The sequence below is a fragment of the Microcebus murinus genome, chromosome 2 (assembly GCF_040939455.1).
Source record: "Microcebus murinus isolate Inina chromosome 2, M.murinus_Inina_mat1.0, whole genome shotgun sequence".
Lineage (NCBI taxonomy): Eukaryota > Metazoa > Chordata > Mammalia > Primates > Cheirogaleidae > Microcebus > Microcebus murinus.
Genome location: NC_134105.1, coordinates 41,448,379 through 41,470,430, shown reverse-complemented (window position 1 = coordinate 41,470,430; position 22,052 = coordinate 41,448,379). Strand labels below are relative to the sequence as shown.

Sequence of the window (22,052 nt, the reverse complement as noted above, 5' to 3'; positions counted from 1 at the left end):
CCCCCACTTCTCTGCAGGTCGGTCTCATTTTCTTATAGGTGGAACCTGCTAAGCGCTCCCCGCCTCCCCGCGGGTGGGGCGGAACCTGGAGGAGCCTCACGTGAGGGGAAGGGCAGGAACCTAGGTGAGTGGTCGTGGTAGGGACTGGGACGGGAGGAGGCGAAGAGCGCCAGGACTTCAAACCTGGGGTTGGTTGCTAGACCGCTTAAGAGCTGTTGGAGCTGGAGCAGGGCACTTGCTTCTACTGAGCCCCAATGTCCCTCGCTGAAAAAATAGGGATAGAAATGCCTAAGCTGGCGCACCTGTACACCGCCCGGCACACAGTGGGTACTTTGGTAAAAGTTTCCTGTGCTTTCACCCACTTCTCACTGCTGCGGGCGCTTCTGTCGCTGCCCCTCCGTGAGCCTCCAGGCCAGCTCTGCGCTTTACTGCTCGCACGCCTGTTCCCAGCGCGCCAAAGCGAGCTTCTTTCCTGCCTTTCCCTCAGGATTCCCTTTATTTTTATTTTCATTTTTATTTTTTTGAAAGAGAGGGTTCTTGCTATGCCCAGGCTAGAGTGCAGTAGCGCCATCATAGCTCACTGTAGCTTCCAGCTCTTCAGCTCAAGGGAACCTTGGCCTCCCAAGTAGCTGAGACTACAGGCTTGCGCAACCACGGCTTGCTACTTTTTATTTTTTGTAGAGACCAAGTATTACTGTGTTGTCCAGGCTGGTCTCAAACTCCTGGCTTCCAGTGATCTTTCTGCCTAGGCCTCTCAAAGAGCTGGGATTACATGTGTGAGCCACCCAGCCCAACCAGGATTTCCATTTTTGCTTCCTAGAAGCAAGGCTAGAGCGATGGAGCTATTCCTTTTCTCCTTGCCCAACACCTATTTATCATATACCTACTGTGTATCAGGCTGTGCTAAGCACTGGTTGGCATTGGTAAACAAAACAGATGGGAGATATGGTCAGCAGGCTGGTAGCATAAATAAGTCAATTGCAATGCACACACTTCCTATCCCTGTCTCTAGTTTATTTTTCTCTTTAGAATTCAACACTATGGTACCGTATGTTTTCCATCCTGATCTTGTGTAGTGACTGTCCCACTAGGATATACGCTGCATCATGAGTGCAGTGGTTTCTGTTTCTTTACTGCTTTGTGTTTAATGAATAGCAGAAACTAATAGAGTGCTTGATAGAGAGGGAGAAGGTTCAGGGAGGGCCTCTGAGGGGAGGTGAACTTATCTCAAGTCCTGAAGGGTGAGGAGAGTCATCCAGCCTGAGGCAGCAACATGTTTCAAGGCCTGGATTAAAGATGGTGCCTCTTACAGGGAAAAGGTGGAGGCTGAGAGGAGGCATGAGGAGGCTCTTTAAAATTCATGATGGACATAGCCAACTTATCTATCAATTTCTAAAATGGCAGAGAAAGTGGGATTATTAAAACATAGAGAAGGTGAATTTAAGGCAAAGACTGATATGACCCTCATCCTGAATAGCAGTTTACAGTTAACAGAGCTCTTTCCCTTATCTCCCTTTAGCCCGCAAAAACCCCAGGGAGTAAGAAATTGGCATGAACAGAGGACCAGACCTAATTCACTCATAATACATATCTGGTATATAGCATGCTCTAGAAATTGAATTGATATAACACCATGCTAGGCTGTGAGGCTCTATGAAGCTTGGGACTGTGATCTGTTTACCTCTGTTGCATCCCAGCACCTAGCACTGTACTAACTCCCAGAACATATTTGTAAACTGAATGAAGATTCACCAAAAACTTCCACATGCCAGGCTGTGCTTGGTGGTGGAATACAGAAAGAATAAGACACCATCCTTGCCCTCAAGGGGGTCCCCACCTGCTAAACCTTCCTGAAGATAGGAGCTCATGAGCAGTAGAACCAGGTTTTCTGAAGCCAAACCCTATCTTCTATTAAAGAAAGATTTATCTTGCACAGAGGGACTGCCCTTCTAAAACCAATGATAATAACTGGTAAGTCCTTCCCCCTCAGGCAGCAGATTCCATGGTCGATCCATCCCTGTCCCCAGTGCTTGCACAGAGCCTGGTACTGGCAGGCCTCAGGGGGAATGTGAGGAATAGAGGATACTTGAATATAATCCCCATGTTTTCTCTCTCTTAGGCTGACAAGGGAAAGGCCTGGGCCCATTCTGGGAATAGCACCGGTTGTCCCTCCCAGGCTGTCCAGGCCCCACTGGCAATGGGTGAGAGGGAGGAGGACACTGAGGAAGCCTGGCTGCAGCTGCGGCCCGTGGAGCCCTTGCCCTCCCAGTGCTGCGGCGGTGGCTGCTCACCCTGTGTGTTCGACCTCTACCACCGAGACCTGGCAAGGTGGGAGGCAGCCCGAGCCAGCAATGACAGGAGCCTGCTGAGTGGGCAGAAGTCACAGGTGAGAGAGGCTACTCCTCAGACAAGACGGCCAGGTGGCAGGGTCTACCTGCATTGGCTCTGCCCAGCGTACCTGCTCTGTATGGCAGAAAGAAAAGAGTATTAACAGATCCAGGGTCAGAGCCCAGCCTTGGAACGAACTTATTAGCAGCTGTGTGGTTTTAGGCAAAGTCCTTTAATCTCCCTAAGCCCTAGTTTCCCCATCTATAGAATGAGGCTAAACATCTGTGATGTTTAGCACAGAGCTTGACATTCATTTCATTTAACAAATATTTACTGAGTACCTATTATGTACCTGGCCCTATGAGACACTGGGGATTTGAGAGTCAGCAGGACAGACACAGTCCTTGCCCTGTTGAGCAAACTAGCAAATTGTTTATACTAGGAAAATGGAGCAATGGTGGTGGTAGTTCTCCAGCCCTCACGGACTTTTTCCTCCTGTTTCGAACTCCTAGGGGACTTCACAGACCAAGCAGTTTAGCCCTTCATTCCTGTTAGGGAGGGTTTCCAGTTACAGTTGTAGATGTCAGAATACCATGGAGTTCAACCTTGTATTATTCAAATAGGGAAACTGAGGACCCATTCCTTCTGACACTGTGCACAGGTCTGGTTTTGAGTCTCCCCATCCTGCTCTCCCACCTCTGAACAGCCTTCCTGTTGTTCCTGTCCCTCCCACCTGGTGTGGAGTACAGACATTTCCTCCCATTTCTGCCTCTGTTAATGCAGTCTGGTGTCACCTTCACTTTTTGGCGAACCATTCCCCATTTTGAGGGCCCAAACTGGACCAAAGCTTAGTCATTTTTATACATGTTGTTCCTAAGCTAGAGAGCATACATCCCGAACAAATAGCTGTTTTTTTTGAACCCCCCAAAGTGACTTTATATTTATCCCTGTTAAATGTCTTCTTGTAGTTCTGCCACTGGAAGGTGTTGGTGGGGACCAGACCCCTATGGCCTCCACCAGTGACTGGGGGACATTCATGACAACCTCTCTGCTTCTTCCTTCTCCACCTGGCTCACCCCTTCACTTCTTTCTGATCTCTGCCCAAATTTCATTTTTCTTCCTAATATGCAGTACCACTAGACACACCTAAATGTACTTGTTTGTATGTATAGTGTCCATGTCTCCTTGCTAACACATCAGTTCTGTAAGAGAAGGGGACTCTTGTCTTGCTCACTGTTCTATCCTTGGCACCTCGAGCAGTTCTTGGCATTATAATTGGCACTCAATAAATATTTTTTGAATGAAGAAATAAGTTTCTCCCAGATCTACTGAGTATCACGCCCTGTGTGCTAGGCATAAGGAGGTTGATGGTAAAGATGCCAGGGTACCAGCCCTCAAAAAACTCAGCTTCTGGATGGAAGACAAAGAACTACAGAGGGGTAATGGAAAGAGTAAGAACTGAGGCCCAGTTCTGACAGTTAATCGTGTGGTATTGGGCATATCATTTCAGTTTGCTAAACCTCAGTTTCTCATGTGAAAGATAGGATGTTAATACTTACTTTGTGGGTTGTTATGAAGATTTAATGGGAAAAATAAGTAAAGCACCTGGCACATAGTAGGTGCTTAGAAAATAGTTGTCATCATCTATTATACCAAATAGAAAATTAAATGATACTATAAGATTTTGTCCTATAAAGTAATATATTTCAATTTAATAATAAATTTTATTTTTAAACTTTTTTTTTTTTTTTTTTTTTTTTTTGAGACAGAGTCTCGATTTGCTGCCCAGGCTAGAGTGAGTGCCATGGCGTCAGCCTAGCTCACAGCAACCTCAAACTCCTGGGCTCGAGCGATCCTTCTGCCTCAGCCTCCCGAGTAGCTGGGACTACAGGCATGTGCCACCATGCCCGGCCAATTTTTTATATATATATCAGTTGGCCAATTAATTTCTTTGTATTTATAGTAGAGACGGGGTCTCGCTCTTGCTCAGGCTGGTTTTGAACTCCTGACCTTGAGCAATCCGCCCACCTCAGCCTCCCAAGAGCTAGGATTACAGGTGTGAGCCACCGCGCCCGGCTATTTTTAAACTTTTAATGAAGCAATAATAATAGAAAAATATTTTATATTCCATAGTAATTTGTCATTTTAAAAAATGCTTTTACATTGCGTTTCATCTGACCCTCATAATAACCCTATAAAGTTATCAGAGATGAGCAGCTCTCTTCAGAGACTAGGAAACCGAGACCCAGGGGATCAGATATATGCCTGAGGCCCCACGGGTGGACAGCCACTAAGCTGGGGTTAAACCCTGTTCTCCTGACTCCCAGCCCAGTGCTTTTTGCACAGTGCCAGGCAGCTGTGACAGAGGGTGCCAGCTGCTTTGGCTGATAATGAAAAGGTCGTCCTGGATGAAGATGTGGGAGTGGGTACCATGGGGACAAGGCCTTGATGCCAAGCCTGAGAGTTTCTGTCGGTTCTGTGGCACTGTCAGCACTACCATTGGGGTTCCAGAGTTGGTGCCGCAGGTGCCAGGCCCTGAGCTGGGCATGAGGTAGTCTCAGGTGTGGGCATTTTACAGGAGAGAAAGATCTGTGAGTCATGGCATTCAGAGAAAGCTTCCTAGAGGAGGTGTAGGTCAGGGTGAAATGTGAAGGACAGTGGGCTGAGACTTAGAAGCGTGCATTTGAGTCCCTGTTTACAGTGCAACCTTGGATAAGTACACTACCAACACTCAGGCCTCAATTTTACCATGTATAATATTAGGATATTGGATTAGACAATCTTTGCAGCCCCATCAGTTTCCAAATTCTGCAAATCTGGATTTTAGCAGGTTTCAAGAATGGGTAGATCTTTCCTGCACTGGAAGTGAGTGTTCTGGATAGAGGGCACAGCTTGAGCAAATACAGACTCAGGTAGGAGGCAGTGGGTGTTATTTGGGAAGACAGAGGATGGAGAAAAGTCTGGCATCTGCTGCACGGGAGATAAAATGAGCCTCGAGGGTCATCTGCAGGGCCATTTAGTGTCTAGCTATGGAGCATGCACTTTACCCTGGAGCTGAGGGGAGCCGTGGAAGGCTTAAGAGCAGGGCAAGCTCAATGTAAAGTGCTCTGGCATTCTTGGATCAGATCATGAAAAGGAAGGTAAGGTGGAACTACTCTCCATTGTACGGGAAACTTACCGACTGAGATTGCCTCTCCTTGGGGAAAGTGGAAGGGGACGCTTGTGTTTCCGTTAAGCCCCTGCCTCTAGCTATTGGATCTCTTGTTGCAGAGCTGCCCCTCCAAGCTGAGCCCAGAGACCTTCCTGGCCTTCCACATCAGTGCCATGGACAAACTCACGAAGGACACTTACTGTGTTCGATTTGCACTACCTGGGAACAGCCAGCTCAGCCTGCAGCCTGGCCAGCACCTCATCCTACGGTATACTCAGGTAGTGGGAGGACCAAAGCTTTGCAGCCCTGCTTTGCCATGTGCTAGCTGGGTGACCTTGGGCCACTTGCTAACACCTCCAGTTGTCATCTTCAAATAGACACAGTGATACGTGACTTAGAGGGTTCTTGGGATTGACCTAGATGATGCATTTTTGTAATAAATAATAGTTAATTTGAGCACTTGAGTAGCATTTACCATCCAAGGCAGAGTTCCGTGTGAACTCATTTAACCCTCATGAAGTCCTTTGTGGTAAGTGCCATTGTATCCCACAGAAGAAACTGAAGTCAGAGGTTCAGGAACTTGCCGAAGGCTACACAGTTAGCACCAGTTGACAGAAAGGACAGTCATTGAGGATAAAGGGCTTGCCCAGTATCACATAGCTAATAAGTCATGGAGCCAGGATTCAAACCCACACAGCCTGGCCTGAGTTACACTCTCAGCCACTGAGCTTCCTTCTTCCTCTCCGCCTACTTAGGCACTCCTCCCACCCTGATCCCACCCTCACCTGCCGAGGGGCAAGACCTTTTGGGATGTCCAGGTAGAGGTGTCTGCCAGGCAGTTGGCTCTGAGTCTGGGGCTCAGTAGAGAGGTCTGAGCTGCAGACATGGATCCGGGGGTGATTGGCCCATACCTGGATGGCATTTGGGAACATGTGTGCATGGAAAGAGGACAGGGCACAGAAATGAACCCTGGAAACACCAGCATTTACAGTGTCGGCAAGAGGAGGAGGAGCCAGCAGTCAGAGGACAAGGTGGGAACCAGAACAGAGCTTATTGTTGGCCAGACTCTGGCCACTTGCCTTACACTGGCCCCTGGTATTTGTGTCCAGCTCATTCTGGCCTGTGACCTGCCCAGTGATCCTTGGAGTTCACTACTTCAGTGGGCAGGAGGAACCACAAGGCAGATCACAACCCCACACAACCCTCTACCAGTAAACTCTGTGCTGCCCAGAACTCCTGCCTCTAGGCTGGCTCCTGTCCCCCATCCTCTGCCACTCCAGTGACATTCCTAACACATACCTCTGACCTTGTCACTCCCTGCTCAGACACCTTCTAGTGTGCCACACTGCCTCTATGATGACATCCTAACCCAAGACCCCTAGCTTTCTTTCCCACCGAGTTCTTCTCCCTCCCCTACCCCCCACACACCACTCGTCTCAGCCCCTGCTCCACCTGATGGTTCCTGGTGTGCCCACATCGTCGTACTCTAAGCTTTTGCTCTGGCTCTTCCCTCTGCCTAAATTCGCTTCCCTTCCTGTCCCCACCTTCACCTACCAGTGGCCTGCTTATCTTTTTTTTTTTTTTTTTTTTTGAGACATAGTCTCGCTTTGTTGCCCAGGCTAGAGTGAGTGCCGTGGCGTCAGCCAAGCTCACAGCAACCTCAAACTCCTGGGCTCAAGCCATCCTCCTGCCTCAGCCTCCCGAGTAGCTGGGACTACAGGCATGTGCCACCATGCCTGGCTCATTTTTTCTATATATATTAGTTGGCCAATTAATTTCTTTCTATTTATAGTAGAGACGGGGTCTCGCTCTTGCTCAGGCTGATTTCAAACTCCTGACCTCGAGCAATCCGCCCGCCTCGGCCTCCCAGAGTGCTAGGATTACAGGCGTGAGCCACCTCGCCCAGCCTATCTTTTTCTTTTTAGACAGAGTCTCACTCTGTTGCCCAGGCTAAAGTGTCCTGACGTCAGCCTAGCTCACAGCAACTTCAAACTCCTGAGCTCAAGCAATCCTCCTGCCTCAGCCTCCAGAGTAGCTGGGACTGACTACAGGCATGCACCACCATGCCCAGCTAATTTTTTCTATATAGTTTTAGTTGGCCAATTAATTTCTTTCTATTTATAGTAGAGATGAGGTCTTGCTCTTGCTCAGGTTGGTTTTGAACTCCTGACCTCGAGAGATCCGCCTGCCTCGGCCTCCCAGAGTGCTAGGATTACAGGCGTGAGCCACCATGCCAGCATGCTTACCCTTTAAGACCCAACCCCAGCAGCCTTCTGGGGCTCTCCAGGTCAGCATGGTTGCTCCCTCTGAAACATGACAGTTTTTGTTTTTTTTTTTGAGACAGAGTCTCACTTTGTTGCCCAGGCTAGAGTGAGTGCCATGGCGTCAGCGTGGCTCACAGCAACCTCAATCTCCGGGGCTCAGCGATCTTACTGCCTCAGCCTCCCGAGTAGCTGGGACTACAGGCATGCACCACCATGCCCGGGTAATTTTTTGTATATATATTTTTAGTTGGTCAATTAATTTATTTCTATTTTTGGTAGAGACGGGGTCTCGCTCAGGCTGGTTTCGAACTCCTGACCTTGAGCAATCCGCCCGCCTCGGCCTCCCAAAGTGCTAGGATTACAGGCGTGAGCCACCACGCCCGGCGACAGTTTTTACTATTGCAGCAGATCTCATATGTTTTGCCCCTTATTCCTGCATTTGTTTCCTAAGTGTTTATTAAATATTTCTATCCAGCCCCTGCTTTTAATGCATTGGAACAAGCCCTTTCTAATCTTTGCATACCTCAAAGAAGAAAGTTTTTTACGTAGTAGGACTTGAGGAAAGAGTGCTTAGTGCTCTCAGGAAGCTCAGAGGCCCAGTGGTGAGGAGCCTGGCTCTGGAGCGAGAGCCATGGCTGAATTCTGGCCGTGCAAGTGACTTCCCTTCTCTAACCACTGGATTCCGCATTTGAGTTATTGTTCAAATTAAATGAGATGATGCATATGCTGTGCTTGGTGCATAGTAGGCATCTAATACAACGTGGCTGTTACTACGACTCATGATCGCTGTCCTGACCCTGTTGTTGCCAGCACTGTAGAGGGCCATGCGTGGGAGAGGGCTTTGGACCAGGGCCTCTCTGAGGATCCTTCCAGTTCTGGTGCTCCTGGCCCGTGGCAGTGAGTGTGTAATAGATGTTAGTGGTTGTTTTTATCTCTAGCATTCGATGGTTGAGGAGGGGGCAGGAAAAGCCATAGTCACATCCCCAAAGCAACTCACATCCTCAGTGCACTTTTTGAAGCACTCTCCCATCTGTGATCCCAGTGGAGCCACACAACTAGGACACAGATGGCTGTCTCCATTTTATAGAAAGGGCAGCTGGGGGGTTAAATGACCTGCCCAGGCAGTGAGTGAGCTGAGAGCTCGTTTTTCTGCTGCACCTTGCCTGCCCCTTAGTGAGGCCCTCTGGGATGGCCAGACCCCACCTTCACTTTCCCCAGCCTGGCAGAGGAGGTACCCAGTAAGGGTTTGTTGAATGACTGCCTGACCGCATGCTTCTCTTTCCCAGAGGGGTAGTGGATGACTTAGAAATTCAGAGAGCCTACACACCCATCAGCCCTGCCAACACAGAAGGATACTTTGAAGTTTTAATTAAGGTGAGTTGACCCTTGAGGATGCTGTGAGACACCATGGACTGGTGCCTCCTTTGCCTGCCAGCTTTGTGAGTTTGGGCAGTCCCTCCTGATGTGGAAAAGGCCCGTGTCCTCAAGGAGGAGGCCGACTTGAGGGTGGAGCAGGGAAGGTGGGGAGAGGCCTTCTTGCTGGGGCAGGGGGCTGCTAGACCACCAACAGAGGCATATTCCAGCATATTCTTCACAGAGTTTATTCAAAGGAGGCTCATAAGGGAAGGCTGCTCCTCCCCACCTGTTTACTCACCGTGGAGAATGAGCACCGAGCTGGGAGGGGAAAGGGGGGTCAAGTCCCCGCACACCTACTGTGTGCCATGCACTGGAGTCCAGAGGTGCATCAGGCATGGTGTCTGCCCTCGAGGAACCCTCCCAGCACAAGTGACCAGATCAGGACAATACAGCGTGACAGATGCCATGACACAGGAGGCCCAGCCCAACCCAGGGCAGCTACGGCTGCAGGGGAGGTAGGCTGGGCTTCCTCGCAGAAGCTGCGTGTTTAAGGAGCAGAGAACTAGAATGAAAATGTGGGAAGGAAGCTCTGGGTCTGGGAACAGCATGGGCAATGGCAACACAGGCATGGTTTGGGGAACACAGACATCTGTCATGCAGCAGCAGGAGGGAGGGCCAAGGGAGCAGCACAAATATTAAGAGAATCAGGCAAAAGGTGGGACAAGGAGGACCTTATGCACTGAACCAACCTGACACCACCTCAGGGAGAGGTGGGCAGGGGCATTTAAGTTGGGCCTAAAAGGAATGTAAACTGGCAGTGGCAGGGGATGGCCAAGGGAGAGAGATAACCAGAGGGAGGGGTGAAATAGAACAGGTCTTCTGGGACTGTACCCAGTCTAAGTGACGAGAGGAGAGGGTGCTTATGGGGCACCTGGGGTGGAAGAGTTGGCAGAGATGAGATGAACAAAGAAAGTGCTTTGGATACAAAGCACCCTGGAGACACAAGAAATAGGCAACAAATATACAAGGATTCATGGAAGTCCAGTTATGTGGAAAATTAATCAGGTTGAACTGTATGAAATTGCTGGTACTGTAACATTTTTGACTTACAGAAATATCAGTTTCATATGTATCAACCTAATAAATAGTTCTAGATCACTATTTCCCAAATGGAATCCTAGGGGATACCAGTATTGAAGAATAGCTTTCACATCCTTAGCCTACCTTGTAAGCCATGCATTGTTACCTCTGTTTCATTGACAAGCAAACTAAAGCGCTGCTAGCGGTGAGTCCGGGCCCCTGACTCAGACCCCAGCCCTGTCCCCAGCTCCACCTGCCTGTCCGCCTTCAGAGCCCCAGTGGTCATCCCCTCACTCACAGCCTTGGACGGGATCCCTTCTTCATGCAAGTGTTTGCCTGGGAGAGTCCGCAAACCCTCTCCAAATGGCCTGCTTCCCCAGCTGCCTGTCTGGGTGTTTCTGCGGAAAGGATAAGCCCGGAGACAGTTCTTTAGGGCAGCTGGATCTCTCCCAGCCACAGGGCCGATTGTCTCCTTCATTTACTGGAAAGCCTCTCTTTAGAGAGATGCTTAATTATCTCTAAGCCACCAGGTAGGAAGAGCTGGAAATGTCTTTGCACGCTGGGAGGGCAGGCGGGTTTATGGGTCTACCCTCCCGTGCTGGGAGGAGGAAGGACACCCATTGCTCAGCCACCTTCCAGGCACCAGGCGCTGCTTCCAGCTCTTTGTTCTCATGTCTAGTTTCAACCTCATGACCACCCTGCACAGTAGATCATATTAGCCCCATTTTACAGATGAAGAAACTGAAGCTCAGAGAGATGACATCATTTGTCCCAAGGCCCTTTGGGTAATATGATCCCAAGTGGAAGGACAAAAGGTGTGCCAGTTCTGTTTAATAAGTATGTATTGAGCGTTTATTCTGTGCCAGGCTCTATGAGGGTGCTGGAGACACAGCCACAGCCGGAGTTGTGCCTCCCCCAAGACTGGGTCCAGAAAACAGCATGCTGGGAGACACAGCCTCCAGAAAGGCAGGAAAAAAGCCATACCTTCCCTGCCAGACCTCTTCCCGATGAGCCCAGGTCTTCCCTTGCCTTATGCAGATGATGCCCAGGGAAGTCAGGGCTGTGTCAGAGGTGGCTGTGTGTGCTTGAAAATGGGTCTGGGGCCAAAGTCCAGTGTCCCCTTCAAGCCTGGCTGTACTCTCACTCCAGACACCCTTCTAGTCTGTCTCCTGCTGCTTCCCTCACCGCCACCCCACCATGTCCACTCGCTCTTCCCAGAACATGACCCAGGCTGTCCTACCCTGACCATACCACACCTGACGTCCAGAGTCCTCTCTGCAGTCACATTCCCATCCCCAGTGAATTCCATCTTGCCTATCCTTCAAGGTCCAGTTCAAATGCTCCCTCCTCCAGGAAGCCACCCTTGATCCCACTTCAAGGAAGGGACTGCACCCTCTTCAGAGGTCTCCAAGCACTTTATCTTTCTCATGGGCTATTAGGTAGTGTCTACCTTGTGTATGTCTGAGACTTAGGTCCCTCCTAGATTGTGAGCTCCTTAAGGGGAGAGCGTGAATCTAGATTAATTGATTGATTCTTTCATCGATTCAGATATTTATTAAGTTCTTTCCATGGTTCAGATACTGGCTCACTTCATGGCACTTAAGGGCTAACTATCTCCCCTGCAGCCCCAGCGGGTGCCTGGCAGAATTGGCAGGCACCCAGAAAATGTAGACCGCCCTCCCCCAAGGAGGAATCTCTTCTACAACCTTCATTTTTATCATCCAGCCAGGAAATGGTGTGGGATAATGCAGAGATTGTAGATATGTAGCCTGAAAACTGAATCTGGCCTACAAATGTATTTGGTGTTGGCCTATACATTGATATTGTAGACATTGCAGAAATGGGAAGTTTTGGCCAGGCATGGTGGCTCACACCTGTAATCCCAGCACCTTGAGAAGCTGAGATGGGCGGATCAATTGAATACAGAGGTTTGAGACTAGCCTGGGAAACACGGTGAGACTCTGTCTCTACAAAAAAATAGAAAAACTTAGCCAAGTGTAGTACTGTGTGCCTGTAGTCCCAGCCATTTAGGAGGCTGAGGCAGGAGGATTGCTTAAGCCCAGGAATTTGAGGCTGTAGTGAGCTATGATGGCACCACTGCACTCCAGCCTGGGCAACAGAGCGAGACACTATCTCTAAAAAAAAAAAAATAAAAATATGAATTTCCTGCCCCTCTTAGAAAGTCAGTAGATCTGGTATCATTGACCTCACAAATGATAGGGTGGAACCTGCACAGTGGCTTGTCCCTTTAAAAGGAACATTCACTCACCAATTTATCACAGTTCCCACCACTTCCCACTGTCTCCCTGACACCGAGATGGAGTGTTAACTGTTGGTACCTGTGTGGTCCCTGTAGGTGTTTGGGTGGGAGACGTCTATGGTGAAGGCTGTAGGTCCTGTGGGTTCTCATCCCAGCTTTGCCTTCTACCTTCTGTGTAAGCTTCTGGGCCTTGTCTGGAAATTGGGAATGCATTCCAACTCTGTAGGATGAGGAGGGTGAAATGAGAACGCAGGCAAAGCACTGAGCATGCAGGGAGGGCTCCATGTTACTGTCCACTGTGGTCTGTGTTGGCAGCATGTGCCTGTCCACTGAGGTCTCCCTGTGTTTGCTTTCAGTGCTACCAGACTGGGCTGATGTCCCGGTACGTTGAGTCCTGGAGAGTAGGAGACACAGCTTTCTGGCGAGGACCTTTCGGAAGTTTCTTGTATAAACCAAACCAGGTGAGTACCAGCACCCTAAGTCTTCAGGAGGCCCCCCTTGGCTTAGCCCCCAGGGCTGTGGTTTTCACGTTTCGGCCCATACGGTCTCACTGTGCCATTTTCATGAGTTCACACCCCATCCTGAGTGTATCCTTGGGGTTGGGCTAGGGAGGAGAAGAAATAGACACTAATAAATAAATGACACTGTCTGCCTATGCTCCAAAATTATCCAGGGCTGCCCATTGCTCAGAATTCAAACCTGCGTGCGTGGTGGTCAGGGCCACTACGTCGCCTGACCCACAGGTGCCTTTCAAGTTTCACATCTGGGTCTCAAGACTAAATACATCCCTAGATTCCTACTTGGGAGCCCACTACTTCCTAGCTTGGAAGATTCTTTCTCTTATTTTCATGGCATATAAATCCTTTCCTTCATTCCCGGGAAGAATGCATATCTGGAAAGCAGTTTGGCAGTATGTACCAGTAGCCTAAGAGTCTTCAAATCCTTTGATTTAGTAATCCCACTTGTGGAAGTCTATCCTATGGAACGAATCCAAAATGCTGACTCTTTTGCATATGTTCATTGCATATTTATTTATAATAGCAGAAAATTGGAGACAGCTGAACACCCAACAACAGGGAAGCAGTTAAGAACACTGAGTCACAGGTACTTGACTGAATAGTATATCCTGGATTTTAAAGTTATGTTTATAAATGATGTTATATGCAATGATCAAGTGACAAACACTAGGTATAAAACTGAATCTGCAACAGGTTGGGAAACTAAGTTAAACTGCACAGAAAAGGTATGAAATGAAAATGCAGTGAGCCTGTAATCCTAGAACTTTGGGAGGCCGAGGTGGGAGGATTGCTTGAGCTCAGGAGTTCAAGACCAGCCTGAGCAAGAGCAAGACCCCGTCTCTACTATAAATAGAAAGAAATTAATTGGCCAACTAATATCTATAGAAAAAATTAGCTGGGCATGGTGGCGCATGCCTGTAGTCCCAGCTACTCGGGAGGTTGAGGCAGCAGGATTGCTTGAGCCCAGGAGTTTGAGGTTGCTGTGAGCTAGGCTGACGTCACGGCACTCACTCTAGCCTGGGCAACAAAGTGAGACTCTGTCTCAAAAAAAAAAAGAAAGAAAATGCAGTGAAATGTTAACAACTCCAACTATGGTGGAATTATGGGTGATTTTTATTCATTATACCCTCCAAATTAGCTGCAGTGAACACCTATTACCTTTATAATTAGGAAAACAAAGCAAAATGAAAACAAATGAAAAAGAATGAATCATGCCTTCCTCTTCATTCTTTTTGTTTAATTTAAAAATAGCTTTTATTTTTTTTTCCATATTACAAATGTAGTATATGTACATTACCCAAAAAATCATCAGATAAAGAGAGACAAAAAAGAGAAAATTAAAAATACCTGCTAGCCAGCTACCCAAACACACCAATCTTACTTTCTTGGTATAGCTTTCCAAATCCTCTTTGGCATGGGTGTATATACAAACATGCATGTGCACACACACTTGTATGTATAATAATATCAAACACATGTGGCACCTCCTGTGTGCTAGGCTCTGACCTTAGCACTTGCTGTGTAGTAACTCAGTCTCCTCCACAGCTCTTTGGGACCACAACCCCCATTTTCTAGATCCGTGGTGTGCAGATGTTAATATTCTTCCACAGTATTCTCCCAGGACTCCCCATGCTGAGCCTGGCATTTTAGCTAAGTGTGCCCCTGTGTCCCTCATGCCCTTGGGAGCAAGGAATGGGAATGGTTCCTGTTTCCTCCTGGCCAAGAGTGAACACCGGACGAATGTTGTTTTGACCACCTTTTCTGGGCAGAGCCTCCGGATGCCTTGTGTCTGCTCCTTTGCACCCACAGAGCACTTGAAAGCCCCTGCGTGTCTCATCTAGGGAGGTTGCAGGGCCTTGGGCCTGGCAGTGAGAAAAAGAAATGGTGTCTCGAACACTAATATTTGGCCACTGAAATTTCGGCCGAGTCTTGGTGCTGCTCCCATGAGGACGCTCAGGGTGCTCCTGCCCTCTTCCGGGCCCTGTTTTGCTGCTTTGCTGTGGTCTTCATTACAGATGGACATTACGTGAGCTCTGAGGACTGGCACGTTAGCATCTGCCTGTGCATTCACTCAACAGACAGACACAAGTGTCCCCCCAGGGCCAGGCCCGGGCTGCACTCTGGGGACCCAAGATGGGTGAGACGAGGCCCCTGTCTTCCAGAGGCTCACAGTCTAATGGGGAGACACACAAATGCATGACAACACAGTGTGGCCAGTGTTGTTCAAAGGGATACACAGAGCTGGAGGAACACAGAGGAAGGGCCCTTTTCCTGCCCCCAGCTCAGTGAAGGTTTCCCAGAGGAAGCCCGAGCTGAGATGGCAGACAGAGGAGTGTGGCGGGGTAAAGACCTGGAGGCGGGGGAGAGCACAAATACAGGGTCAGGACGGTGTGGCCCAGCAGTAGCTGATGGGGAATTTCAGGGGGAATTTGCAAGGGGAAGGAACCTAATTGGATTAAGCCTAGACTCTGCACCTGGCACTTTGTATCATCTCTTTTAATGTTCACGGCAATTCTGAAATAGGTGCTACCGTGTTTCCCTGAAAATAAGACCTACCCATAAAATAAGCCCTAGCAGGATTTCTAAGCATTTGCGCAAGATAAGCCCTACCCCGAAAATAAGACCTAGTGATGGCCGTGGCTACACAGTGTATCTGCACAACCCGTGCATTTCATCGCAGAGCGGTAAAGAAGACGAGCAGCCCTTCTCATCTGCCCCATCGTGATAGCTACTATCCCAGAGATGACCGGAAAGGTGCGGGCAGCCCCACCAACAAGGTTGGCTCCCCCTGTCAGGTCCCAGCCATCCTGTGCGTGCTGCAAGCTGAGGCTTTGAGGGGAAAATAACACATGCCCTGAAAATAAGCCCTACTGTGTCTTCTTGAAGAAAAATAAATATAAGAGCCTGTCTTATTTTCAAGGAAACACGGTATTATGGGGAAATGCTATTTTTTATCAGTGCAGAAACTAAGGCTCAGATCCTTGAAAGAACTTGCCCAGGGATTTATACCCAGAGGCCTAATCTCTAGAATGAAGGTGGTGAATACCTCTCTGCGTGGGTCAGGCACTAACCTTTAAGGCACTGATCTTAAAGAGGATCACCCCTCATTAAGAGGCCTAGAGCCAGGAAATGGGTTCAGTGAGGAGAAGTTGATGGAACTGGGGCCTCTTGGGATGGGAACTCACCTTTTTTGCATGCATCTTTTGTGCCAGTGCTTTGCTAGCACTTATGTTTATTATCTCATTTAGGCTAGAGAAGAGCATGCTCAGGAATCTAAGAGGGGGACCCCTAAGATCTCTGCAAGGCTGCTCTGGCAGAGGAAGTACCCAGAGAGCAGGGCTGGGACAGGGTTGGGAGTGGGCATGGCTTTGGTGGGAGAGGTTTCAGCTCAGTGTGTGAGGTGCGAAGACCTCCCTGGCAGGGGGAGTTGCCCTACAATAGAGCAAGCTACCTTGAGAGGTAATGAGCTCCCTGTCAGCAGAAGTATGTGAGCAGAGAGTTTTTATTGAGATGCTTTAATAGGCAACCAAGCCATTTACAGGATGGGCTACTCTGTTATGTTCCCTTTTAGCCTTAAGATTCCGTAGTCTCTGTTACCCAAACCTCACATGTCTTTCAGAAGCAAGGATGGCTTCCTGGAGGCAGTAGAGAGGGGATGTAGATGGGTGGGACACTCAGGAAGGGCACTGCTTTACGGTAGTGGGTGGGTGGGCAGAGACCCCCAGCCCCGTCAATCGCCCCTTCTCCTCCCCAGTATGGTGAGCTCCTCATGCTGGCTGCGGGCACTGGCCTGGCCCCCATGGTGCCCATCCTGCAGAGCATCACAGACAACGCGGACGACGAGACTTTTGTCACTCTAGTCGGCTGCTTCAAGACCTTTGAGGGCATCTACCTGAAAACCTTCCTCCAAGAGCAGGCCCGTTTCTGGAACGTCCGCACTTTCTTTGTGCTCAGCCAGGTAAGTGCAGAGTGGCGACTTCCTTCCATGACTGAGACCGCAGTGCGCTCGCAGCCATCCTGAGGACCGCTGTAGGCTCTCCGCCCAGCCTATAATACTACTCCCGGCCCTGGGGGGCACCTCCCATGTGCCTGGCACGGAAGGCAGGTATTACGTTTGTGATACAGGTGAGAAAGGAGCTCAGAGGTGAAAATACCAGCCCAGTGGTGCTGCTGGCTGGGGTGAGGCCAGGATTTAGGCTCAGGGCTGTCTGGTTCCCCAGCCCCAGCTCTCACCCCATGCTTGGCTGCCTCCCGCCACCCTCTCGCATCCTCAGTTACAGGGGCTGGGGGTCTGAGGGGCCCGGGCAGGCGCAGTCCTCCTCTAGGCGGCGTGAAGTTCCTTGGGGCAGGAACCACGCGTCTGGATCAGCGCTCTTTCTTCAGTGCTCAGCACAGGGCCGGGCTCCAAAGTGGGGACTCCCTTAGCGACAAAGTAAACTGGATCCCAGTTCACTGTGTGGATTATGGTATTTACCACCTCAGTCTGTCCCTCCATGGGAGGGTAGCTGCTATCACACTCAGGCTGCGGAGTCTCTAGCTGGAAGGGACACTGCCTCCTGTCCTTCCCTCTCATTCCCCATCCCCTCGTTCACTCAGGTGACCCTTCCTGGGCCCTCCCCACTGGCTGTAGCGTGGAAGACTGTCTTTGCCCCTTATTTCAAACCAGGCCTTCCTCTGCCTTTGTGCACCTGCCTTCCCCAGGTCTGTAGGTTTGCTTCTCCTTCTGTGCCCTTCAGTTGGGGATCCCCTGCCAGGGCCCCTCTCCATTCTCTGTGGCTCAGGGCCAGCCTCATTGCCCTGGGCTGGGAACATCCTTCTCATCACTTTCCCCTTTGAGGCAGCTTTATGTAGTCCCTAAAGACTTGATCTTCGGCATTGTGGCAAGAACCTGGATTTCCCTTCCAAGTATTAGAGTTCCTGGGTGCCCAGAGCCAGGGCCTGTGGGCCTGTCCCCAAGGCAGAATGCTCAGTGGCATGAACATCGAGAGGGTCACGCTGGGTGAACGTTAGGAGCAGCAGGAGGTGCAGCCCGAGGGGGTGGGTGAGGGCAGGGCCGCTGCCCGAGCACCTGGGCAAGGACAGTGGGAGGAGGGCACCGTCCATCCCTAAATGCTAGCGTCACCTTTCTAGGTGAGAGAAGGAAGCCCCTTTCCCGATGAAGCCACTGCTACCTGGGGTCTGTGTTGCAAGAGGCAGAATGAGGTGGGAACCTTGTCTGCTTTGAGCAGCTGCCTGTCCCCGGTGCCTAGCACGGTGCCTGGCATACAGTGAGCACTTAGCAAGTATCTGCTCACTGAGCAAGTTCATTGAGACCTTAAAACGTGAACTGAAATTGCACTCTGAGGGTGACAGTGATGGGAACCCCCAGTCGTGGGGAAGACACATTCCTTCTACAGTGACAGGCGCAGTGGCTATGGGAGGCAGCGAGAAATGGCTGGACTCGAGTTCTGGTCCTGACACCGCCCCTGCCTCCTTGTGTGCCCGGGGGGGGGTTGTCCATCTCCTCCCTGTGTCTCGCCTGTCCTAGAAGGGTAACCGCCTGCCCTCAGGCTTGTTGTGGGGATGACGGGCAAGTGCCTGGCTCAGGTAGCACTTGGTGAGGGTTGGCTTCCCACCCCTCTGCCTCACTCCCCTCATTTGGCAGACAAGAGCTGGCTGTGTGAACCCTGAGGACCCTCCTACTAGTCACCCCCGCTACTTCTCACCTTCCCAGGAGAACTCCCTGGAGCAGCTTCCCTGGAGTTACCGGGAGAAGACCCGCTTCGGCCGCCTGGGCCAGGACCTGGTGGAGGAGTTGGTTGGCTGCTGTCGGAGAAAGCCCTTTGCACTGGTCTGTGGCTCGGCTGAGTTCACCGAGGACGTAGCCAGGTGCTTGCAGTGTGCGGGCCTCACCGGGGACTCCTACTTCCTCTTCTAGTCTGGGCTGCCCTTCCAGAGCCAGGCTGGACCTGCTGCGGGAATGTGAGAAGAAGCATAGACTGCAAGCAGAAGACGAGTCCAGGCCTGGCCCTGCTGCTGGCTTGCCAGGCAACCTCCGTTTCTCAGCGGTTCCATGGGGTTCATCGTTCCTCCTGGCATACTGCTGTGTGGAGGGAGAACAGGAGGCTGGAGGGGCTCGGGTAGGGCGGCGCCAGCCTGGAAGCAGGGAAGACTCCTCAGAGGAAGCCAAGTGCAGGCTGAGCCCAGGACAAGTAGGAGCAGGGCAGGGGAAGGGGCCAGAGGAGCTTCCTTGGTCCCTCTTATCAGAGGGCCTGTGAAGGACTCTGGCTGTGGTCTCAGCACTGGCTCAGACTAGGGCTGCCTTAGTGTGTAGGGATGACACAGGGGTGGCTAAGAGCCCTTTGCAGGAGGACCTCCCTTGCCTATGTACCTCCTGTGCTGTGAGCCTGACATGCCGAAGGCCTTGGGGTCTATGACTTGACCATGTTCTGAGAGCAGGGCAGGGCCCTGGATTGCCCAGGGCTTTCCTGCTGCAAATGGCTTCATTCTCAGTCCCCCTCTCATGGTTCTGCAGCCGGGTCTAGAGTCCTTTCCCCTACAAAAGCAGAGGCAGGAGAGGCAAACACACGCCCCTCCTTCCTCCTACAGGCAGGCGCCTTCAGCTCTGGTGCCCTGGCGACGGTTGCTATGGAGATCTAAAGATAGAGCAGGCGTCAGGAGACCTGGGTCCCTCTCCCAGCTCTGCCCACTGAGCGGCTGCTGATTCCGATCCACCCACCCTTTCCCTCTGCACCCCAGGAACCCGGCGCTCCTGGTCAGCACACTGCCATTAACGAATTCTGCTTTTCAGGGTCTGGGCTCCAGCGTGCGTGTGCCGCACCGGCTCAGGTTGGCTACGGGCAGTTCCAGCAATGGAATACTAAGCTGTGGAATAGTACACTTAGACTTTTACAGTCATAGAATTGCAGTCTTCATCGTATCCAAGCTGAAAGTTCAGGACTCAAAAAACATGCAGTGTAACAGACCTACTGTATAAATGGAGAAACCAAGGCCCAATGAGGCTAAGTGACTTGCCCAGGGTAAGACAGTTCATCCAGAGCCAGCACTAGAAGTCTTCTAGTTTCAACCTTATGTGCATAGTTCTGCACCAGTGGTTTTCAAACTAGGCTCCACAGGGCGCTAGGGTTCCTTGCATGGCAGCAGTGAAGGGACAGTCAGAGAGATCCCCAGTTTTCCCAGTTCTATTTTTATCCCATTTATATATTGGGGCTTGGAGTAATTTTTATTTGTAAAGAAAGGATTTTCCTGTCCCACCCCAAAAATTACAACAAATCTCTGTGTTATGCCATGTTCAATAAACAGCCATGACAAGCAGCTGGGGAACAGAGCCGGAGGTTTCTGACTGTTTCGATGCAAGGCTCCAGGGTTGAATAGACGTGCGGTACTATATGTGACCTCCAAGAATCATGGCAGCTTATTAAAGCCTCTGAAAAGACTGGCGATAAAGGAACTTCATTTTGTTTAACCCAGAGTTTCTCAAGCTTATCTAACTATAGAACACATCCCTATGGGTTTCAAACCCTCTTTCTAGCACAGCGTGATGAGAGTCAGAGGTCTCAAGCAGGAACCGTGATCTCTTCCGCCTAGCCTGTGACTCGGGCAAGACACTTTTCCTCTCTCAGGGCCTCTGAGGCTGGAGAGTCTTCGTCTACTCTTCCCTCTCCCTCGGTTGGCACATCCTGTTGACGCTACTCACAAACACTTGAGGACCTGTGTGGGCTCAACGCTCTTCTAGGTGCCAAGGCAACAGCAGCAAACCAGGCAGAGGCAGCTGTTTCTACTGGGAAGCTTACAGCCTAGCAAGGAAGGCAGAAATGAAACTGGTAATTCAAAAAGGGATGAGTGTTACAAAAAGGCAAGTACAGACCAGGCGTGGTGGCTCACGCCTGTAATCTTAGCACTCTGGGAGGCCGAGGCGGGAGGATCACTCAAGGTCAGGAGTTCAAAACCAGCCTGAGCAAGAGCGAGACCCCATCTCTACTAAAAATAGAAGGAAATTAATTGGACAACTAAAAATATATAGAAAAAATGAGCTGGACATGGTGGCGCATGCCTGTAGTCCCAGCTACTTGGGAGGCTGAGGCAGGAGGATCACTTGAGCTCAGGAATATGAGGTTGCTGTGAGCTAGGCTGATGCCACGGCACTCTAGCCTGGGCAACAAAGTGAGACTCTGTCTCAAAAACAAAAATAGGCAAGTATAGAGTGCTGGGAGAGTGGATGGCAAGGGCTTTAGGCTAGCCTGAGGGGGAGGGGGGCCAGGGACATACTATTGCCACTGAGATAGAGGCTTCAAAAGTAATACTGTCACTCATAATTAAGGGTGTTAGCGGGTCCCTACTTAGGGGATCGAGTATCTGGGGTAGTTCTTATATGTCTGTCCTTGTCTCAGTTCAGATACTTGTGTAGATGTTAGGCAAGGCCACCCAGTGGTGACTGCCAGCGCTCTTGTCCTGGGATGCGTTCCCCTCCCCGTCCCCGCACTCCATGCAGGGTCTGCGCAGTCTGCTCGGCTGGGATCTCTTTCCATGGGACATTGGTGATGACCCAGCCATGCTGTTGGTCCCAAGATGCCAAAAGGGCTTTTATCATCCAGAAACTTGAGAGCTCACGGCTGGGTGCTAAGCAAGACCAGGAAGAAGAGGACTGGCTGAGATGTGTGAGTTTGGGCCTCTTGGAATTGGGGTGAGGGTCCCATCAGCTGGCCACTCCTGCTGTCTCTCTTGACGATGGCCTGCAGCATGTCCGTGTCATGGGAAGTACGCTGCCAGGGTGATGGCCACTACATGATGTGGCAGTGGGAGATGGGAGACTTAGGAGCTACACATGACACAAAGGTATCAGGAGGTCAACAGAGTGGCCACAATTCTGTGAGCCAGACAGATGTGTCTTTTGTGCACAAGTCCAAAACTTCAGGACGGCAGCATCCACCAAAGGACCTGGGCCCACATTCTCTTTAGTTCCGCCCTCACTGTTTTGCCTGCACCATTTCTGCATTCCCCTCAGGGGTCTGTCTCCCAGCTCCCCCGTCTCTGCCCCCACACTGAGACCACACAAGCCTGAGCCTGTGACTCCCCTGCTGGAAATCCTTCAATTT

At 50.5% G+C, this 22,052-nt stretch overlaps 1 protein-coding gene across 2 annotated transcripts; it reads left to right on the top strand.

Annotated features, from left to right (window-relative positions):
* The first annotated feature begins 1 nt into the window (after position 1).
* Positions 2–20,271, top strand: CYB5RL (cytochrome b5 reductase like). 2 transcript variants are annotated; one of them, XM_012749681.2, is made up of 7 exons: positions 2–124; positions 2,120–2,386; positions 5,599–5,747; positions 9,030–9,117; positions 12,796–12,900; positions 16,712–16,915; positions 18,671–20,271. In XM_012749681.2, the coding sequence occupies exons 2-7, from the start codon at positions 2,198–2,200 to the stop codon at positions 18,872–18,874; spliced, it is 939 nt and encodes a 312-aa protein (XP_012605135.1). In that variant the 5' UTR covers positions 2–124; positions 2,120–2,197; the 3' UTR covers positions 18,875–20,271. The 2 variants fall into 2 exon arrangements, with proteins under 2 accessions (XP_012605135.1, XP_075854686.1); XM_075998571.1 differs by lacking the exon at positions 9,030–9,117 and having other exon boundaries at positions 5,599–5,757.
* The last annotated feature ends 1,781 nt before the right edge of the window (positions 20,272–22,052 follow it).

What these genes read in the sequence shown, in the direction of transcription:
- CYB5RL (XM_012749681.2), top strand. Translation starts at nt 2,198, where the DNA reads ATGGGTGAGAGGGAGGAGGACACTGAGGAAGCCTGGCTGCAGCTGCGG. An exon ending in TGAGTGGGCAGAAGTCACAG is followed by an intron (nt 2,387 to 5,598) that starts GTGAGAGAGGCT and finishes CTCTTGTTGCAG; the next exon opens with AGCTGCCCCTCCAAGCTGAG. An exon ending in CTTTCTTTGTGCTCAGCCAG is followed by an intron (nt 16,916 to 18,670) that starts GTAAGTGCAGAG and finishes TCACCTTCCCAG; the next exon opens with GAGAACTCCCTGGAGCAGCT.